Source organism: Mustela nivalis, assembly GCF_964662115.1.
Source record: "Mustela nivalis genome assembly, chromosome: 12".
NCBI classification, from domain to species: Eukaryota; Metazoa; Chordata; class Mammalia; order Carnivora; family Mustelidae; genus Mustela; species Mustela nivalis.
In genome coordinates this window covers 89,681,307-89,703,592 of record NC_139031.1, presented here as the reverse complement: position 1 = coordinate 89,703,592, position 22,286 = coordinate 89,681,307, and the positions used below count along the sequence as shown (strand labels likewise).

The window sequence follows — 22,286 nt, the reverse complement described above, 5'->3', positions numbered from 1 at the left end:
GGCTGGTTTGTGTTGAGTAACTTTTAAAGACTGAATTATTTATGTCAGCCTATTTCTGAGATGCATTAGACCATCCAAACAGACATACTTGTTATTCCTCGTTTGAATTCTTTGGTGTAGGATGACATGCTTTAAAGATGTTTTTTATCATGTGTTGAGAAGAATTATACACAACTTGTAAATACTGTAGAAAGAGAGTAAGACAGCATGACCTTCGTACCATCCCTTTGAGCATTGCTCAATAGGCCCACATGATTGTCTAATTCTTCCAAATAAGGCAGCATGGCTGACTTGGTCATTTCCCATTTGATCAGAGCTTAGACACTAAGACGGTACATGTTACACTGATTTATTTTCAGGTACAAGTGGTAACTATGAAGGTTTATTGCACTGTCGCACTGCTGTAGGACAAGAAATGGTGTCATGTATCTCATCTGGGTGAGGTATTTTACTACTGTTGAGTACCGTGAGTTACACAGTCATGGGGGGTGTTAGGTATAGGTGTTGGGTTACTCCTGCAGAGAAATGTGGAGAAGCCTGCTTCCTGAACTGGAGAATAAATTATTTTGGCACATGTTATTTTCAGGGACTATGACAAGCTGTAAGTTTTTGGCTTCCCGAGTATGGTTGAGATGTGGCTTTCGCAGAATCTATGGTTTAGGGTTCCATCCCCGATTTAGTGGTTGTTGCCAGGGAGAAGGAAGTTCCAGGCCATGCATTCACGGGGCCATTGGGGGCCAGTGCTGGCGGCCCTCGTGTGGGGGCTGGGGGCTTGGTGACCTCCCGAGGGCCTGAGACCCAGTGCCCCCCATGCTCGGTCACTGCCGTCCCCTTGTCCCCTGGCTTGGGCTGCTCAGACGCCGTGGGCACTTTCTCTGGGGCTTGTGAGCCTGCAGGGAAGTCGCCAGCTCAGATGACCGTGGGCGTGACCTGCTCCCTGGGGACATTAAATCAGACCCTGCCTGCAGGACTCATGGCTCCAGTTATTTCTTATTTTAACGTCTGTGAATCCCGGGCAACTGGGAGAGCTCAAGCTAAGCTCTCAGTGTGGGAGTCCTGCCTGGCCAGGGTGGCGGGGGAGCAGCGTGTCTGGCGTGTGCATGTCGGCGCGTGTGCCTATCCACGGGTGTGTGTGTCCACAGGTGTGCGTGTTTGCACGTGTGCGTGTCTGTGCCTGTCCGTGTCCGCTCATGTGCGTGTATGGGTGGGCAAGGAGCGCTTTGCAGCTGTCATCCGCAGAGCCTCCACAAGCCTCCTCCTCTCCCTTTGTCTGCACCGACAGTGAGGCCGAGTGACCACCTGGTTTGACATGCGGGCTTGGGCTGGCCCAGAGGTGTCCCTCCTTCCTGCTGCTGGGGTCAGAACTGAGTGCAAGGGGGCAGTACCTGGGACACTTGTTGGGACTCGGTGTTTGCTGGACTTTATGTGTAGACCAGTGAGAAACGCAGCTGTCCGGACCAGGGCCCTGGCAAGCATCTTTCAGTTCCAAGTGGCAGAAAACCCCATCACATGGACTTACCCCAGGAGGGGAACTGTGGGCTCCCATTGCTTCATTTAGTGCAGGGCTAGGGCCAGCAGGTGAGGCCGTGCCCGGAGACTTGGTCTCTCCTCCTCATCCCGGGCCGGCCCGGTGCTTGGGCAGAACCATGGCCAAGGTTGGGCTGCCCAGCCACACCGCTGGGGATAACGCTTCCCCCTGGCTGGACTCCAGCCCTCATCACTTCAGAGCGGTGCGTGCTTACTTATTTGTCCCTTGTTCCAAGCTCCGGGAAAGCAGGGACCTCTTGAGGGGATAGGGTAGTTCTGAGAGACAGTGGGCTGTTGAGCATATAAACAGGCCAATGATTCACTTTCCCGAAACTTCCAGCCAAATCCCCAGATCTGTGCTGTCTATGTTGTCTCTGCTGGGCTGTGCGGCCGATCTTACCAGGGGACTATGATAGGGAAGGGGTGGTCTTCTGACCCACCTGGGGTGGAGCCAGCGAGGGATTGGGATTCGGTCCCTGACCAGGTGCTTTGCCTGCATCATCCTGACAAGGAAGCGAAATGCACCATCCATTTAGGTAATTAGCTTAACATCTATTATGAAAGCATTGGCTTTCAGGCTCTTATCTGCTTCATATAGCAGATGGTCGCTTACGTGTATGCCTCCTTCATTAGATTTTAAAGTTCCTGAAAACAGAATCATTTATTTGTCCCTACAGCCTGGCTGATGGTGCTCACTAAGTATTTACCAAGAAAAGAAGAAATTAATATATTGAAAATACGCTATTTTGAAAGTATACAGAAGCTATGCAGCATCCTCATGGGGATTCTATAATCATTCTGCAGGTAGCCCAGTAAAAAGTTAATTTTTACACGAGCATCCCTGAGCTCATCATTTGCCCATGGAAAGACCCCACTAGCTGATTTCGAATGTTTCATTTTCTTTCAGTTAAAAAATGCGTGAGGCCAGAAATTTAGAACATGCATGGTGCATGTTCTAAAAGCTGCTGGGACCCTAAGTGGGCACGGAAAAGGCCAGGTGTCAGGGACACTACCCAAGACCAATGTGTGGGAACAAGGAGGCCTCTGGGCAGGGCCTTTGGATGAGATGTCTTTTTCTAGGGAGATCCTACATCAAGCCCGAGCTGGGCTCCATATTTGGGGTGTGAAATAGAGATGCTTGGGAGCAGTGTGTCACTGGAGGTCCCCAGAAGTCTGGTCCACCCACTAGATGCTTGAAGTTGTATGTCAGACCAGTGGGAAAGGCTGACTGTACAACACTGCCACTTGGAACTGAAAGATGCCTCCCTAGGCCAATAGATGGCCCCTTCACCTCAGTGTGGCTGTCTATTGCCGCCTGGGCAGCCAGGAGGCTGCGTTCATTTGAGCCACAGCTGTCTCTGGCATGGCAGCTGTGGACTTGTGGCTAGGAACCCAGCACACCCAGAGCAAGCTCCTGTGGGGTCTCAAGCTTGACTCCCCTGGTCTGGCCTGGGGGATCTTCCCAGTCAACAAAACCTGTTACTATTATTGAAAATGTTTATGACTCACGGACTTGAGGGCTTGATGGTGCCTAGAGAATATCTCTACTTTCAAATGAAGATTGCTTCTGACCCTGTTTTCAGAATGACGTAGTGGGGGCACCATTTCCACGGCGCTGACTCCGGCAGCATCCTTTTAAGAAGCACAGAATTAAAACTCAACAAGAGTCCTCAAGACACTGACCATACTTTCAGAGAGGTGCGGGAGGTTAATTGAAGTGTGGTCAGTACCCATGTATACCGTAGTGACTAGATAGTGACTGGCTAGCTCTCTCCTTCATGCTGTGCTTATAGGGAGGGGGGTGGCCATCTGTCACCAGACAACCCAACTTCAATGTCACTGACTACTCCCAGGCTGTAACCTTCATCCCATGACTTACTCATTCTGGAACAGGAAGCCTTTACCCGCCCTGCCCTGCTCCCATTTTTGCCCATCCCCTCTGGCCACCACCAGTTTGTTCTTTGTATTCATGGGTCTCTTTCTGCCTTTGTTCATTTTGTTTTTTAGAATCCACCTAGAAAATGAAATAATATGGCATTTGTCTTTTCTGTCTGGCTTATTTCATTTAGCATGATATCTTCTAGGTTCATCTGTGCTGTTGCAAATGGCACGATCTCATTCTTTTTTATGGTTAAGTGATATTCTATTATATACATATATATATTACACATGCGTATCACCTCTTTTTTTTTTTTAAGAGTTTATTTGTTTATTTGACAGAGAAAGATCACAAGTAGGTAGAGAGGCAGGCAGAGAGAGAGAGAGGAGGAAGTAGGCTCCCTGATGAGCAGAGAGCCTGATGTGGGGCTCGATCCCAGGATCCTGGGATCATGACATGAGCTGAAGGCAGAGGCTTAATCCACAGAGCCACCCAGGCACCCCAATGTATCACCTCTTCTTTCTTTATCCATTCATCTATTGATGGACAGGAAGGTTGCTTCCATATTTTGGCTTTTGTAAATAATGCTGGAATAAACTTGGGGGGGTACATAGATCTTTTTAATGTTTTGATTTTCTTTAAATATCTAGTAATAGGATTACTGGATCATATGGTATTTCTAATTTTAATTTTTAAAAAAGATTTATTTATTTATTTTAGAGAAAGAAAGAAAGAGAAACCAAATAGGGGGAAAGTCAGAGGGAGAGGATCTGCAAGCAAATTCCCTGGTGAGCATGGAGCCTGATGTGGGGCTACATCTCAGAACCCAGGAGATCAAAACCTGAGCTGAAACCATAAGTCAGATGTTTAACCAACTGAGCCACCTGGACACCTCTATTTTTGTTATTTTTGTGGAAGAACTTTGTACTATTTGCATAGTGGATGCATCAATTTATATTCCCACCAATAATGCATGAGGGTTCCTTTTTCTCTACATCCTCATGAACACTTGCTGTTTCTTGTCTTTTTGAGTTTAACCATTCTGACAGGTGTGAGGTGATTTCACTGTGGTTTTGATTTGTGTTTCCCTGATGCTGAGTGACCTTGAGCATCTCTTCATGTGCCTGTTGGCCATCTGGATGTCTTCTTTGGAAAAATGTCTATTCAAGTCTTCTGCCCATTTTTAATCACATTATTTATCTATTTATTTGGTATTGGATTGTATAATCCAACTGACCTTACTTTTTATCTGGCTATTTTTTTCACAAGTCTTCTAGGATATATAGTATCTGGCCATCAATACAGAGGGTTCGACCTTTGTGATTGTTAAATGAGTGTTAGTCTCCAACCCAGACGTATCTGTATGCACTTTGGGATGCAGTCTCAGTTAAAATGGGTATGAAGACACTGGTGTGGGCCTCTAGAGAGGGAGCATTCTGGCTTGATTCTGAAAGATTAGGGTTAACACTCTCTCTTCAATTTGTTCCACCACATTAATTATTCCACCACTTGTTCAAGCCCTCCATGTCTCTCGAACTGGTGTGCAATAGTTGTCTCCATGGTTTCCCTGTTGCCAGCTTACCTCCTCCTAATTCAGTTTATTCTACTGCCAGAGTAATCTTTCTAAAGACTATCTTACTTTCCCTGGTAAAACTTTCATGTATTTTCTCGTATCACACACACACTCCTTGAAAGGTCCCTTCTCTTCACTCACTGCTTTCATCTCCTCCTTTAACTGACCATGAACTACAGACACCTCACCGCATTCTCACCAGGGTTTTCTCTCTCTCTCTCTCTCTCTCACACACACACCTGTTTCCATTTCTGTCTCCTCATGTCTTGTCTTCCTGTTGAATGTGTTTTGCTTCTGCGATCATCTCGGCTCATGGATCCATGTCCAGGAAACACATACCTACAATAAAAATAAGAACAAAACACATAGAAGAAACAAAACACCATGAGGGAGAATCAGAAGAAATGAGAAATTGTGCAGATAAAAATAAATGTAGATATTGAAATCAATTTATAATATACAATTTGTTGTATAGGTGTAAGGAAATAAAAGATGGGGAGAATGGAGAGAATAAGGATGATCAAAATGATTGAGCAGAATTGAGAAAGAACAGTGTTGAAATGAAATTCTTTATCATTGGTATAAAGAATTCAGTGGCTGCTGACATGGCAGATTAGACACAGGTGGAGAGAGACTTAGCAAATTAGAAGACAGTCATGGAATAAAAAAACAGCATGTTCCATAGGGAGACAGAGAAGCAGGAAATATGAAAACCAGGCCAGGGGGCATGGAGAAGAACACAACAAGATCTCTGTGTCAGATAGGAGTTCTCGGAGGAGATGTGGAAAGAAGAAACACTTAAGAAGTGTTTCTATAGAAAGGCAATCCATAGAGACCATCTATAGAAATTGCCCAGAATTGAAAAGTCACCAATCTTTCGATTCAGGAAGACCTTCAAATCCCTAGTATTACAAGAACAAAGAAATTACCATGCACCGCAACACTTTATGTTGGAACTGTTGAACACCAGAATAGAGAGAAGCTGGTAAGAGTGGTCTGAGAGACAAATGACAAACAATAAAAGCAGGGACTTGAATTCTTAAGTTTGTGAGAGGGAATAATTACCAACCAGGAAGTGTAGACTTGTTGCTTTATGGTTCAAGAATGAAGGTGAGATAAAGTCATGCATAGAAAAAATAAAATCCAAAAAAGTATGAAAGAGCAACAAAGCTTCACTAAAGAAATGTTGAGGGGTAAGTTTAGCAAGAAAGGAAATGATTACAGAGGGCAGTATGAGATGTAAAAATCTAGTAGCTAGTGTGCAAATCCGATCACACATTTGAGCAACAATAAAGCTGAATGTACAACGTCAGGGTACAGTTGGTGCGATGAAAAGAAAGAAGACAAGTCTACATCAGCAGTGGAAGGTCAACATGGAAAGGAGTGATCAGAATAAGGTGTTTTTATGATCCTTGCATTATTTTATGGAGAGAATTAAAATCTGTTTGATTGTAGGCTTTGTTAAATTGTAAACCAGAGTGTAGTATAAGATTTTAAGGAGGCCCACAAGAAGAATTGTAAAAGGAAGTATACCTTCCAAACCAATAGAATAATAAAAAAAAAAAAGGACTAGGTGGGGGACAGATTTCAGACTATTCAAAAGAAAGCAAGAAGAGAGGGAAAGAAAGAAAAGAAAGCTTTGGATAAAATAGGCCAACAAGTACATAAAATAAATGGTAATGAAGTGATAACGATATAGAGATTTGAAGAAATTATTTCCAGCTTTTGTATTTTGAGTATAGAATATATTGGATAATATTATTCAGGCTTTCAACTATATATAGAATATTTACATTTTGGGACCCCTGGGTGGCTCAGTAGGTTAAAGCCTCTGCCTTCGGCTCAGGTCATGATCCCAGGGTCCTGGGATCTAGCCCCACATCGGGCTCTCTGCTCAGCGGGAAGCCTGCTTCCTCCTCTCTCTCTGTGCCTGTCTCTCTGCCTACTTGTGATCTCTCTTTCTGTCAAATAAATAAATAAAATGTTTAAAAAGTAAATAATTTTACATTTTTACTTGACCAAAACAAAACAAAAAAAAAACCCAAACCAAAAATCAAACCTAGTTTCAATAAATTTGAAATAATTAGCAACTTAAAAGTAGAAGAAAATTTCCTAAAACTGAAGAGGAATAATATGTTCCGATTACAGAAGCTCTTGTGCCAAGTTAAATAAATGGAACACAATAATGGGAATTGTTGACTGAAGATTGTGGAAGTGGAAAAAACAGGGAAATATGGTCCCAGTTTTGGTCACCCAAGATAATAGCATAAGCTGATTTGCTATAATGAAACGAGAGCTGGTTGACTTCATTGGAATAGTAAGATCAGAAGCAAAAGGAAAAGCGGAAATAGATATAAGTTATGAGAGAAAATAACTTTTTCATTGGAAATTTACAGTCATGAGTGGGGAGAATGACAAGGGAAAGTAAACTTTTGCTAATGATCTTTGGGAAATAAGTAAAATTTCACTCAAGGCATTGTTCAAAAATTGAGAGTAAGCATTGTGTTAAAAATAGGAGGATAATCAGCGAAAAATGAATTAAATGGGATATTTTGCATGCTGTGCAACATTGTGAAATTTTTCCTCTTTTGGAAAAAATGTTGCCTGTTTCATATTTTAATACGATTGTATGTTTTTATTCATTCATTTGTCTCTTATCTGATATTTAGAATATTCTTTTTTTAAAATTTTTATTTATTTATTTGACAGACAGAGATCACAAGTAGGCAGAGAGGCAGGCAGAGAGAGGGGGAGGAAGCAGGCTCCCTGCCGAGCAGAGAGCCCGTTGTGGGGCTTGATCCCAGGACCCTGGGATCATGACCTGAGCCGTAGGCAGAGTCTTAACTCACTGAGCCACCCAGGGGCCCCGAGAATGTTCTTGATTAAACAAAGAAAATGTGTTTATGCTCGAAAGCAGGTGAATGGGATCATTTAAAATGTGTGGGTTTTCATCTGATCTCCTTTGCTTACGGACTGTTGTTAGGGTTACAGTGATAATCCTAAGTGTGGCTGTTGGCACCATGGGTGGATGCGGGTGGCACAATTTAATTCATGCTCGTAGCACTTTACTCGTATACTTGCGACGTTATTAAGTTTCAACAATTACTGCTGATAAATTACAGAGGCATTTTTCTACGGGTGTCCGAAATCTCGAGCTATTTCTCATATTTTAAAACAGAACAAAACACTGGATTTTATCATGTATTTTTCTGTTAGAATCTGGAGTTCCCTGAGGTTAGCAGATTTGTATCTTTTATAAACTAATTTTAAGTTCTGTGGTCTTATATAATGCCTAGATGATGAAGATCGAGAGATTTATAAAAGAAAAGGCAGTATATATACACGGTGTGTTTCGACACATGCTGTGAATTTTAAATCTCTACTGGTTGCTGAACATTTCAGCATTTTCCCATGTCTTTGAAATGAGCGCTGTATCTCAGCATGGCTCAAAAGGTTAGTAGAAGAGTGAAAAAACCCCATGCTCTTTGGGTGAATTTTGAAAAGAAGTGTTTAGTTGCACCCTTGGAAATAACACCAAATAGATACATTACCTTTGTAAGTGTGTCTAATGAGATACTGGAAAATGTATTGTTTTATTCAGTGGTGATCTAAGTTTGTATTTGCTTGATGCGCACACACACACACACACACACGCTTCCTAAAAATGATTGGATTTTCCACTTGTGTAACAGCAGTGGCCTCTAGTTTTGAATAAACATGAACCATTAAACAAAATGATTGTTTTATGGAAATTTTTTGGACAGAGACCCAAGTTTTCAGTGAACTGTTACTATTTAAATTCAAATAATTTTTAGGTAAATGTTCCATTAAACAGCAACGCTGTTGTATACCAGGACCTCAGTGGGCTGTTCCAGAAAATACTTAACTGTGAGGGGATTGTACTGAAACTTTCAGAATCATCTAAATTCCATAATATATCAAATCCCATAATATAAAAACTTTCCTCCCCCCCATGTGTCTTGTATACATTCTTGGAGCTCTACAAAGAAATTACTGCCTTGTGTTTTCCTCCCTCCACAAAATGGGGGAAAATGGTATTTTGTGGAAGGGTCATGTACAAATATTTGTGCTTGGGCTGCATTGATTGTACCTGCTGCCACCAACTGCAGACTCTTTTGAACAACTGTCCTTGTTGACTGTTAGAGGAACGTAGGAGGGAGGGAGGGAGACAAGGAAGAAGAGGAGGATGGAAGGAGGCAGGAGAGGGAGCAAAATGCAGGTGGATCCAAATTACAAAGCAGAGCTTGTGACCAGACTTTCATCGGTGGTCACACTGGATTTTGAGCCTCCCAGTTGATTATTTAAAGCACAAAATACATATTTCTCTGCAATGGCATGTATTCTGTTTCTCATTCTCATGAAGCAGTGAGTTTTTAGCTTGGGAATATGTTAAGTTATTTTGTATTTGTTGTTTTAAATTCTTTCCAGTGAAAATGCCTGAATACTAAGTATTCTTTCCAAGATAGTAAGTTCTTGAGTCACCTAAGCCTTGTCCTAAAAATTCACCTATTGGTGATAATATTTATGCATCAAATAAGATAGAGTGTTGTTGGTTTTTTCTGGTTAAGATCAGTCACGTGGACTTGCAGGAGAAACATTCCTTAAAATATAAATGAACATCTAAATCCTTTCGTGTGTTCTCCTAAATTTTTAAAAACTTTGTCCTGTCGTTTTTTTTTTTTTAAGATTTTATTTATTTGACACAGAGAGAGAGATCACAAGTAGGCAGAGAGGCAGGCAGAGAGAGAGAGGGAAGCAGGCTCCCTGCTGAGCAGAGAGCCCGATGAGGGAATCAATCCCAGGATCCTGAGATCATGACCTGAGCCGAAGGCAGAGGCTTAATCCACTGAGCTACCCAGGTGCCCTGTCCTGTCGTTTTTGATTGTTTTACTGTCAGAAAGTAGAGAGGGAATGAAATAATGTTGTTTCCAAATTTCTGGTGGTGCAAATTGAGAAACTTAAAAAAATTGCCTAAAAGTTTCAAAATAAATTATTTATTCCCCCAAGAAATATTTATTAGCTGTTGCTCTGTGAATCAGCTTATGGAGGAGCACCATCTATGGAATGGAGCTACGTGATTTTATGATAATCACAGTATTTTGGTAAGGTGTGGGAAAAATATCTGAACAAAAATTAAAAACAGGCGCACTCCATTGTTCTGTGGCCATTCTAACAACGTGAGTAGAGTCTGTGGGATATTAGACTCTGCTCCTCGAAATGGATAGTTCAGATTTACGGGTCAGCAAGGCAGGTCTCCAGTTAGTGAGCTACGACTAGTTAAATTCTTTTTAAACTCAAGGTTTAGGGCCACATCAATGCCCACATGAGTCGACAGCTGACTTTCTCAAGTGCGGCCCTCTGAGTAGGAGCAGGAGAGGGTTCCGGATTCTTGCAGTCGTGTTTCTTACTTGCTGACTCCCCAGCCCTGGTTAAAATGCCACCCACAGAGCATAGCATGGGTGCCTGGCTGCTCCCGTGACAGCAGGTGGCCCGTGGAGCTGCTGTGCCTGGAAATGAAGCCTGCAGGCTTTTCCTATCAGGACGAACTTGGCTGTTTGGGCAGCGTGAGCTCAACATGTGTTGAGATGAAATATAACTTAGATATGGAGATTTCAGAAAGTCACTCTCCACCTCGTGGCCCAGTTGAATTCAGCACGTTTATCAGATGCCTGCCCCTTGCCAGGCAGTGGGCTAGAAGCTGAGGAAATAAAGATAAATATTGGTTCTTTACAAAACTTGCAGATCCTCCATGAGAAGCAGGATGAGTCATTAAAAGTGGTGTCATTGTAATGCTGAAGCCACAGTCACCATTGATTGTCCATGCCTTTTGCTGAATATAAGGTTTTTGGGGGAACTTAGTGGATAATAATTGGGATCATTAAAATTCTGCCTTTCAAACAGGTGCAAATTCTTGGCTCTTTAGTGTGCAGAAGGAGGACAACTCATGGAAAACCTGGGACAGTTCTCCCCCAGGGCTGCGGTTCCTCTGAGGTTGGGAAGTCACACAGTTTTGCATGATTTTAAAACCAGGAAAGAATAGATTTGAATTTTTTGGCCAAGCGCTAGAGCAAAATTTCAGTCTTCCTGACATAGAGCTGGAATAAAATCAGCGTAAAGATGAACTGTACGTGTCTTGTCACAGGGAAGTTATTTGGATCACAGACTTTATTCTTAAGTAAATTATCAGTTGTTGATAAAAAGAAAGCCTTTGCTTTTTAGGAGGCATTATTTTTAGAGCAATTTTAAGTTCTCAGTGAAATTATGCAACGTATAGGGATTTCCCATATTCCTCCTCTCCCCACACATGCATGGCCTCCCCTATTGCCAGCAGTCACTGCAGAGGCTTCCTTCTTTCAAACTGATGAACCCTTATCACTCAGAGCTCATGATTCATGTGAGGGGTCACTCTGGGTGTTGTACACTCTATGGGACTTGCCAAATGTATAAAGACCTATATCCACCACGACAGTGCCCTACAGAGTAGCTTTGCTGCCCTAAGAGTCCCGGTACTCCACCCCCCCCCTTCATTCCTGTCTACCTCTTAAAACTCTTGACAGCTACTGATTTTTTTTTTTAAGATTTTATTTATTTATCAGAGAGAGAGGGGGGAGAGAGCAAGCACAGGCAGACAGAATGGCAGGCAGAGGCAGAGGGAGAAGCAGGCTCCCTGCCGAGCAAGGAGCCCGATATGGGACTCGATCCCAGGACGCCGGGATCATGACCTGAGCCGAAGGCAGCTGCTTAACCAACTGAGCCACCCAGGCGTCCCGCTACTGATCTTTTTACTGTCTCTGTAATTTCACTTTTTCCAAGTGTGTAGCCTCTTCAAATTGGCTTCTTTCACTTACTAATATGCACTTAAGGTTCTTTCATGTCTTTTCATGGCCTGATAGCTCACTTCTATTTAGTGCTGAAAAGATCCCCTTGTCTGGTTGTGCCACTGTTTCTTTAGCCATTCGCTGACTAAAGGACACTTTGTTTGACTTCAGGCTTTGGCCATCCATGAGTAAAGCTGCTAGAAACAGCGTGTGTGTGTTACTGTGTGGACGTAAGTTTTCAGCTCCTTTGGGTAAATACCAAGGAGTGCAGTGGTTGGAATGCACGGAGGGAGTATACTTAGTTTTCTAAGAGCCTGCCAAATTGTCTTCCAGAAAGACCATACCGTTTTGCATTCCCACCAGCAATGGGTGAGGGTTCCTGCTGCCCTTCGTCCATGCTGGCATTTTATGTCGGCCCAGTTCCAGGTGTGGGTCATGTTGATGGGTGTGTGGTGATATCCCATTGTTTTGATTTCCACTTCCCTGATGACAGGTGATGTTGGGTCTCTTGTCTTCTACTCATTTGACATCTGCACATCTTCTCTGTTGAGGTGCCAGGAAGTCTTTGGACCGATGTTTATATGGAGTTCCTGTTTTCTTTTTAATTATTGAGTTTAAGAGTTCTTTTTATATTCTGGAGAGCAGTTCTTTGCAGATGTATGTTTTGCAAATATTTTCTCCCAGTCTGTGACTTATCTTTTCATTTTCTTGACAGTGTTTTTCTCAGAGCAGAAAATTCTTTCATCAACACCAGCAGGTCAATCCTTTCTTTCATAGATCATGCCTTTGGTGTTGCGTCTAGAAAGTCATTTGCATCTGGATTTTCTCCTGCATCTTTCGGGAATTTTATTGTTTTGTACTTTACAGTTAGATCTGTGATCTGTCTGAGTCAATTTTTCTGAAAGGTGAGAGTCTGTGTCTAGACCCTTAATGTCGCACGTGGATGCCCAGTTGTCCCCACGCCATTTGTCGAACAGCCTGTCTTTGCTTCATTGTATGCCTTCGCTCCTTTGTCAAAGATCAGTCGGCTCTACTGTGTGGGCCTGCTTCTGGGCTTTATTCTGTTCCATTGACCCATTTGTCCGTTCTTTTGCCAATACTACGTTGTCTTCACTCCCACAGCTCTGTAATAGGTCTTGAGCTAGCTGGTGTCAGTCCTCCAACTTAAATATTCTATTGGCTGTTCTGGGTATCTCTCTATGTAAACTTTAGAATTGGTTTGTTGATATCCACAAAATAACTTGCTGGGATTTTTATGGATTTGCCTTGAATTATAGATGAAATTGGAAGAACTGATCTCTTGACAGTATTGAATGTTCCTGTCCTTGAACATGGACTATCTCTCCATTTATGCAGTACTTTGATTTTATGCATCAGTGTTTTGTAGCTCTCCTCATACAGATTGTGTCCACGTTTTGTTAGATGTATGCCCAAGTATTTTATACTTTTGGATGCTCATGTAAATGGTGTTGTGTGTGTGTGTGTTTTTTAAAGATTTTATTTATTTGACAGACAGAGATCACAAGTAGGCTGAGAAGCAGGCAGGGAGAGGGGGAAGCAGGCTCCCTGCTGAGCAGAGAGCCTGACGTGGGCCTCGATCCCAGGACCCTGAGATCATGACCTGAGCTGAAGGCAGGGGCTTTAACCCACTGAGCTACCCAGGCGCCCCATGGTGTTGTGTTTTAATTTCAAATTCAACCTGTTCATTGCTGGTATATAAGAAGGGGTCGTCTTTTGTATATTAACCTTATATCCTCTGTACTGCTATAATCACGTTAGTTCCAGATTTTTGGTCAGTTCTTTTGGATTTTCTACATGGATGATCATGTCATTTGTGAACAAAGATTTCTTCCTTCCCATTCTGTATCCCTTTTATTTCCTCTTCCTGTCTAATTGCATTAATTAAGACATCTAGTCGGATATTGAAAAGGAAGGGGGAGAGGGAACAACCTTGTCTTGCTCCCAATATCAGTGGGAAAGTGTCAAGTTTCTTACCTTTAAGTATGATTTAACTTTAGGTTTTTGGTAGATATTTTTTTTCAAGATGAGAAAGTTCCCCTCTGTTCATTGTTTAAGAGTGTTTGCAACAAACAGTGTTGCATTTTGTCAAATACTTTCTTCTGCATCTCTATACGATTGTGTGGTTTTCTTCTTTAGCTTGTTGATGTGGGTGATTACATTAATTGCTTATTGAATGTTGAATTGGCCTTGCATACCTGGGATGAATTACACCTTCTCTCTTTGTACATTGTTGGATTCAATTTGCTAATACTTTGTTGAGGACTTTGCTTCTATGTGTATGAGAGATATTCATTTATGGGTTTCTTTTAATATCTATGACTGCTTTTAGTATTAGGGTAATTCAGTTGTCATAAAACAAATTAGAAAGTATTCCCTCTGCTTCTAGCTTCTGAAAGTATTTGTAGATAATTGGTAACATTTGTTCCTTAAATATTTGGTAGAATTTGTCACTGAAGCCATCTGGACATGATGCTTTCTGTTTTGGAAAGTTATTAATTATAGATTCAGATTCTTTAATAGATATAGGCCTATACAGATTGTCTTCCTTCTTGTGTGGATTTGGCAGATTGTTTCTTTTAGGGATTAGTCCATATTTGATAATTAGATTATTAAATTTGTAGGTGTAGAGCTGTTCATATTATTTATTTATTACCCATTTAATGTCTGCGGGATCTGTAGTGATGTTCTTTCCTTGATTTCTGTTATTAGGAATTTGTGAACACACACACACACTCTCTCTCTCTCTCTCTTTAAGCTAGCCTGGCAAGAATCTTTTCTGACCTTTTCAAAGGTTGGTAAATGATTTCAATTTGATTGATTTTGTGCATTGATTTCCTGTTTTCAATTTTATTGATTGGTACTCTAACAAGAAGACTTTCAAAAGTGATTTTGTGCTTTTGAGTTGCAGATTTTCTGGAAGATCAAAGCCAGATCATTAGTCAGGAAGCACTTTTTATTAACAAATATTTGCCCAGTTACATCTTCTCTACCATTTGGATTCAGCATTTGGAATATATTATTTTGTAATTTAGAATTTTATCAAAAATATGTAAGACATTTTACAAATGCTTTGATCTAAAAAAGGAAACACTATCAGTATGAGTTCACTCAGCTGGAGGGAACATGAGGTATTATTTAATTATAAGAACAATAATTATTTTAAATTCATACTTAATGATAGTTGCAATTAATGGATATTAATTTGCTATATCATTCCATTAAAATTAATGGTAAATTGTTTTTGTAGTGTTACCGTTTGACTTACAAAAAAAAAAGTGAATCCTTCAATGCTGAGGAATAATTTTACAGGCAACATCTGGATCTAGAGCTAATCACTAAATAGCTCTCATTTAATGCAGTGAACATAAACCAAACCTTTGAAATAATTCACAACATAGGTTATGATAGGAAAGCAAGCCTAGAAGTAAAAACAAGAGTGCTTAACTTTGGACTGTGCTAATGGGTAGATTAGCACTCTCTGCATGGGTGAGATAAATAAATTAGCCAGTAACTTGGTGTAATTTGCCCTTTCTGACTTGGTTCTTACAGAGATATGACTGTATTCTATAATTAGCATGCACAATTTATTGGAACAGACAAGAGATCTGAAATCACCCCTGCTTTCCTTCAGCTGGGCTCCTAACAGGCTGGGCTTTGAGGATCATGAAACTAAGCAACTCAGACTCACAGTTGTTCAAATTCATGGGATGCCCAGTTGGTGGCCAAGTATAGTCCCACAAGGGGTAATGGCCAGCCTGAGTACACAGCAGCACACATTTTCAGGGGCAAGTGAGGGTCGGGGTGGCTGAAATGGGCTTGGAGAATTAGGCACGGGTCCCTAGAGCACCCTGTATGCCATGCTTACAGAATGTCCTGTCACTTCTAGGGGGGCATTACCATCACACACACATGCACAGGTGTGTACACCTGAGGGTTGGAGACTGGCCAGTGCCCCTGAACTCTGGCCAAGGTCAGTACCACTGTCCAAAGTGTTGACAGCATGGTTTGGAACCTGTACGGATTGGGACTCTTTAAGCCCCCACCTCGGGAAGGGAGGTGTGGGGGCCCCAGATATTCACAAAGTTCTCAGTGGCCTTGATGGGCCACCAGCGATAGGGGAATATTAGAGCAGCAGCCTAGCTCCAGGCCTCATTCCTCCTGATGGAGAGAGATTCCCAGGTATCTTCAGGCTCTTCTGAGTTCAGATGTTCTTGCCAGTCCAGTGGCAACTGGGCACCCCTGTGTGCCTCTGGGCCTTGATTCCCGCTGCCCAAGTGGGAGGAGCAAGTAGGGCCAGAAGTCGAGGGGAGTTTAGATCATACTCTCTGTTCCATTCCAGGGACTGGAGTCCATTGTGATATGCTGAAGGATGAAAAACAAGCAGCAAACAAACAAAAAAACAAAAACAAGCAACAAACAAACATGAATTTTCTGTGCTGAGGAATTTTTAATCTTATCCAGAAGATAAGGCATCCTGAAAAGATACCACTTACACATAATTGAGTACAAACTGAATTTGAAGTGTCGAAGAAATCAGAGCAAATGTATTAAGGACAGGCTATGGCTAACTGACGGAGTCTGTCTGGGCTTGTTTTCTGTCTGTGGGGAAGGATAGATTTAAGTCATTTTAGAAGGAGATCAAGAGCCTAGAAAACCCCCAGATCAGCTCACCTAGAGTGGGAAGGCTAAGCCAGCTCTATTTTCTCCAGTTGTGAGAAGTTCCAAATTTCTAAGATTTCACCTGGAAAAAATATATATAATTTTAAAAATTAGAAGCTGGAATATTGTTTTATAATCTCAGTCTAAGGCTGTTCTGCTGGTAAGACGTACAATAGGCTTTTGATTAAAATGGTATTGTATTAAGTGCACCTAGTGAGACAAGCTTTGAGTATTTCATAAATATGGATTTATTATATCAGAATGCACATAAGGATGTCTCTAGCACTCTTATCTGAGTCATACAAAAATCATGAACAATTGTGGTGTCTTTGTTTTTTCTCTAAAACCCGTGACAATGGACCATTACTTTTCCTTTAGCATTCTTAAGCCCCTCTGAGAACCTCACTTGGAGTACATTTGAACCACTGAAGGATGAGTGCATCTCAAAATTAAGATTATTCCATGGACTCACTCTCATTAATACAGGTGGTTATTATGAAGGGAAATAAAATTGCATTAGCTTACTTAACTGCAATATTCTCTATTTTCACATGTTAATTCTCATAAGCTTATTATTCGTACTCAACTTGCTTTTCCCTCTAGTGATAAATAGTAGTTGTTTAAAATTGTTTTGCCATTTCACTTGTCAAAATCCATACTTTGTGAATAATTCTTGTACCTTTGAAACATTTCAGGAATCATCATTTTTATTTTGGGGTAGAAATAATGTTTATCAGATTATTCATGAGAATGATACTCATTTAGTAGGATTCACATATATCATAATGATGCAAAGAAAAAAGAAAATTAAATTGGGTCTTGACAATTTTTGCTTCAGGAATCGTAGTAGAAAACATAAATATTTCAGGTTGAAAACAGTAGTTAATGGAGGTTTGGGATGGTTCTGGAGGCTTCACCTTACATGGATTAAATTCAGTTAGAAACACACTGAATGCCTGGAAAACACTGTCCAAATTCTGAACCTCTCTTCTCCAGGTACCTTGTAAGGATGTGACTGCCTTGTTTTTGAGCACACAAGTCCTCGACTTCTACTACCTTGGCATAAAATGAAACACTGGTTTTGAAGCCTTTAAGTTAGGGTTATAAAAAACATTGTCATTTAAAAATAAATTTTATAAATTGTTCTTCCAAAAAAAGATTACAGCACAAAAGCTATTCTTTTTTTTTTCTTTTTAAAGACTAAGCTTCATATGCCTTCTCTGAAGTAAGAATAAAAAATGACAATATGGTTTGGAACGTTGAACACTGCCTTTCACATCTCTATATGGGGAACATGTGTTTATAGCATCTTTTGAAGGAACTTAATAAGTGTTGACTTGTCTTAGCAGAGTGAGAAGAATAAAAGCAAATACTTTCAACCCTCAGCAGTCCTCTCAGTGAGTGAGTCCCTGTTGTACTCCCTGCCATGTTGCTGTGTGCGTTCCCTTGTATTGTTGTGTAACGGCTCACTGTACTGCATAATCATGTGATATCATCACTGGCTAGTCATGTGATTCCCCATTGAACTGAGGAGAGAACCGAGGCTTAGTGAAGGGTGAGTGATACCCAAGAGTCGGCAAGGCTGGTGAATGCCAGTCCCACCCAAGCCCAGTTGCAAAATCTATGCTAGCTTCAGTGATGAGATGACAACAGTGTGAGCAGAGGGGACTAGCATCAGGACAGACCCCTAAAGGAGACTGTGTGGGGCCAGGGCTGGGAAGAGAGCAGGCTTCACTAGACACACAATTAATGGGAATAGCTCTCTCTTGCTGTCAATCTGCTGTGTGATTTCAAGGTTGTGGTGAGGTCCCCAGGACCCCCTGTGTATAGGGAGACTAATACAGTCCTGTTCTGCTCAACGTTCTAGACCCTGAGAAACTTCTAGGCTAACACTCGAGTTAGCTCTGTTGACCATGACATGTAGATAACACCCCTTTTCTGGAATTTTCTGAAGTACTAATCATACCCCAGTAATAGGCCAACTCTTTGTGGTGCCTGTGCACACACCCATCACAGGGGCTTCCTGGGCCTTCCTGTGCCACAGACCCCTTTGGAACTTCACTGAAGTCTGTGTCCCCTTCTCATAGCAATGGTTATAAATGCAATAAATATATATATATATATATATATATATATATATATGCCAGTTACAGTGAAGGGCTGATATCCATCAATCAGAAATTGTAATATAATGTCTCCTTTGTTATCAGCTCATTAAATAACAAAATCTAGTGCTGAGTTGAATACGATTATTTGGAAGTAAGGAGGAACATAAATGATACTTCCAGATATCTGTGAAGATTGCTATAAGACTGTCTGTAACTTATGATGGTAACAAACAAAAAAGCATGGGCACTACTGAAGATGATGTGGTTTGTCTATGCTCATGATTAAAGAAAATGCTGAATTTTAGCTGGAGGTTTAATGAAAATAAAGATGTAGCTTTTCCCTATCTTCGCAGGCCCCTTAAATCATATCTGTACCCCATGTTATGAACTGCTGAGTCATGGTTCCCCGATTCAGTTTTTATGAAAAAACCCTCTTGGGCTTTTGATTGGACTTTTAATGAGTCTTTACCTCAAACTGGGGACAACTGAGAGTTTAAAAATACTGTCTTCCTGTCTGTGATTGCGAGAGTCTGTATTTTACTGCTTTTCTTTAAGGTCATTCAGTATAGTTTTTTTTTTTTTTTTTTTTTTTTTTAGGTTAGAATGGTAATTTTAATGTGTAAATTTAGATTTCATTATTTTGCTTTCTCTAGCTCTGTATTACAATTTTTTTTGATGTTTCACTTTCTTTTATTAATTTTTTATTTTTTATAAACATATATTTTTTATCCCCATAATAATCCTCATAAATGTTTTGCACAGTTTTGTAAGATTCATTCTTAGATACTTTGTGTGTTTTGTTGTTATTTGTTATTCTAGTTATCGTTGGCCCCCACCTAGAGTTTAAGACGAAATCAGTTTTGGGATATTGAGCTACTAAACCAGTCACTTACTGATTTTTGGACTTTCTGTCTTTGCCGTTGTATCACCTGGAAGTGATGGTGGTTGCTTTTTTTTTTTTTTTTTTCTTTCCCAATTCTGTGCTTTTAATTCTGAAATGTTCTCTTAGGTACTGAAAGGACTTTGAGAGTGGCTTTCAGCAGAAGCCATGATGCTTGTTAAAGTCTTCTTCCTGATTTTAAAGGAAATTCTTCTAATAGTTCTCCACTGAGGGGCAGTGGGCTGGAACCAACTTCTAGCAGTCAGCAAGAGCCATTCATTCACTTTTCAAGAATTTTGTAAGCCGGTTGTTAAAACACAGTCATTATTAAAGATTAAGTTGTATAAAGTTATAGTTAAGTTAATCATGTTAAAAACCAAGGTAAACTCTCCAAACTCACTGCGTACTACTCTCTTTCATGGCATCTCACTCTTGTCTATGCTCTTGAGGTTATTTTAATCTCTTAATCTGCACGGTGGAAACACTGTATAATGAAGTGACATGTGTGACCCTCTTACCCTTGTGATGGTTGGTGACATCATGCTGACAGCTGGGAATTGCCCACGATGGGAGTATGTACACCACGGAAGATGGCAAATGCTGCCAATCAGGGGTTTTATTTTCTTTGCCACCGACTAACACACCTCTGATCAAGACCGACGTTTGCCATAGATTCTAGCATTTTCTTGGCCTGTTAACTGAAAGCAAGGACAGGAGGGAGGAGAGGAGGGAGAGGAAGAAGGAAGCAGGAAGGCAGGGAGGGCAGAAGTGGGGAATGCCTGGAGCAGGGGGTTAATCTGAATTTGGGGTTTTCCGCACAGATCACTGTGATGGCCCGCTGGCGTCCACGTTGCCACGAGAGTCCTTCAGCTGCTCGTCGCAGCTGTCCAGGAGCCATGGCCCGGGGTTCGCAAGTCTTAATCGCAGAGATGGTGAGTCTGATGCTGTCTTGCTGTTAGCCCATCACAAGTCTTTCTCAGAGAGAATAACGACCATTCTTACTTCATATTCATTTTTGTGGCTCGAAGAGTAACTATATCGCAGTTGGGTGGAAGTGAAGAAGCAGGTTCAGTGAAGTGTCATTTCCAGCTTCCTGCGTCTGTAGCGTTCTTCTGTTCTGTTGGTTCTGACGTTTCCCGTCCCTGCTGATGGTCAGCAAGTGGTCATAAATGAGACCTGAATCAGAAAGGAATTACTGGAGGCTCCAGATTATTTCCTATTTTGTCATCCCTTTTTAGTTTCAGAGCACTCCATGGACGGGTGACTAGCAAGTGTGCTTCTTGTGGGTAACTAAAACACTAGCAAGTGTGCTTATTGTGGGCTCCTGGGTGGCTCAGTGATCTCGGGGTCCTGGGATGGAGCCCCATATGTGGCTCCCTGCTTGGTGGGGAGCCTGCTTCTCCCTCTCCTTCCAGCTCCTGCTCTTTCTTCTATCTCTCTCTCTTTCAAATAAATAATCAAAGTCTTAGAAAAACCCAACAACAAATGAATGAGCCAATGTCATGGGCACTGGCAACACCCAGCAAGCCATGAGCTGACCCCAGTGAGATGGGAAGCTGCCACGGGGTAGTGATGGGGAAATAGCCCCATCCCAGGACCTGGCCTGCAAGGAGCCGGGGCAAAGCCTCCTGTTGAAAATAGACTGCATTTGTACCCATGGGAATATTACAATGTTAAATGTAAAAGGGCTCCTTTCTCGGGGTGGGGAGGTGTTCGTTCATTCATTCTTGCTCCATGACTTATGGATAAAGTTGCTTTCACTTTTGCACAAACAGTCATTCAGCAGACTGAGTAATACATGCACTGAAAACACAGATGTTTCACTACCTTGGAAAGGGATAGATTAACTTTTTTGGTGAATGATCCATTCAGAAAGTAAAATTTTAAATTGACTGTGTCCCAGGTAAATGTAAATTCTGAAGATTATTACAATGGAACAGAGCATTTGCCTCCCTTTATTCGGTATTTCTAAGATCACAGTTTAAGTATAGCTTGAATTTTATTGTGTCCTCAAAAGTCAAGTGCAGGAACAAGTGATCAGATAGACTGATGGGGCCCCATAAAGACACAGGGAAGGATTTTGGTGAGTTTGGGGGGGTGGAGAGATCACGCTGCTGAGGACCACCTTCATGACCTTTTACTATAAAAAACCATTTCTGGTCAGATATTTTCTCCTCCAGGTAGTTAGGAAGCATCAGTCATGATGACTTTCAGTCCTCTGGTGAAAATAGCCTCTCACTGAAGCCGGTTTTCAATTAATAATTAAATGATCAAATTTACTATTTTTGGTCTGTTGGTTCCTCTAATACCAGCTTAACATCTAAACTTTCCAATGGTTGCCCAAAGACTGTAAAAACCAAATAAGCATCATCCTTAATTAGTTTAAAGGATCCCAAGAGGCCTGTGTATTGTGTTTCTGATGTGCATATACAGCACATCTTTATGATTCAGGCCTCTGGTCCTGTCAGTGTGTGGTGGCACTGGGAAGTTTATAAGCATCAGAAGGAAAATCCCAGTGTTTAAGATGAATTTATTTCCATTATATTTAATTAAAAAATCAATAACTTAGACTATTGTAAGCAGCCATTGTAAAATGGTCAATATAAAATGCATTTACTATAGTCAGATCACTCTTTGCAGATTTAAATTAATTTTTTAAGAGCATGGCAATCAACTGATGAGGTTTTTCTTGTGGTTGTTGCTACTCTGACTGTATAAAGTACATATTTCATTAAATACTCCTTTATTTTGCCATCTGATTTTATACCCATTCCTAAGGCAGGATTCAGACAGCACGGTT

General features: G+C 41.3%; 1 protein-coding gene across 6 annotated transcripts in view; it reads left to right on the top strand.

Moving 5' to 3' along the window:
• Positions 1–22,286, top strand: part of LOC309844800 (contactin-associated protein-like 3) — a 173,906-nt gene that overhangs the window by 5,515 nt on the left and 146,105 nt on the right. For 5 of the 6 annotated variants that reach the window (XM_082692044.1, XM_082692043.1, XM_082692041.1 and 2 more), the window contains exon 2: positions 20,308–20,418. The exons of the other annotated variant lie outside the window; for it this stretch is intronic. In XM_082692044.1, the coding sequence (XP_082548170.1) occupies positions 20,308–20,418 (111 nt within the window). The remainder of the gene's footprint in view (positions 1–20,307; positions 20,419–22,286) is intronic. 6 annotated transcript variants of the gene reach the window in all.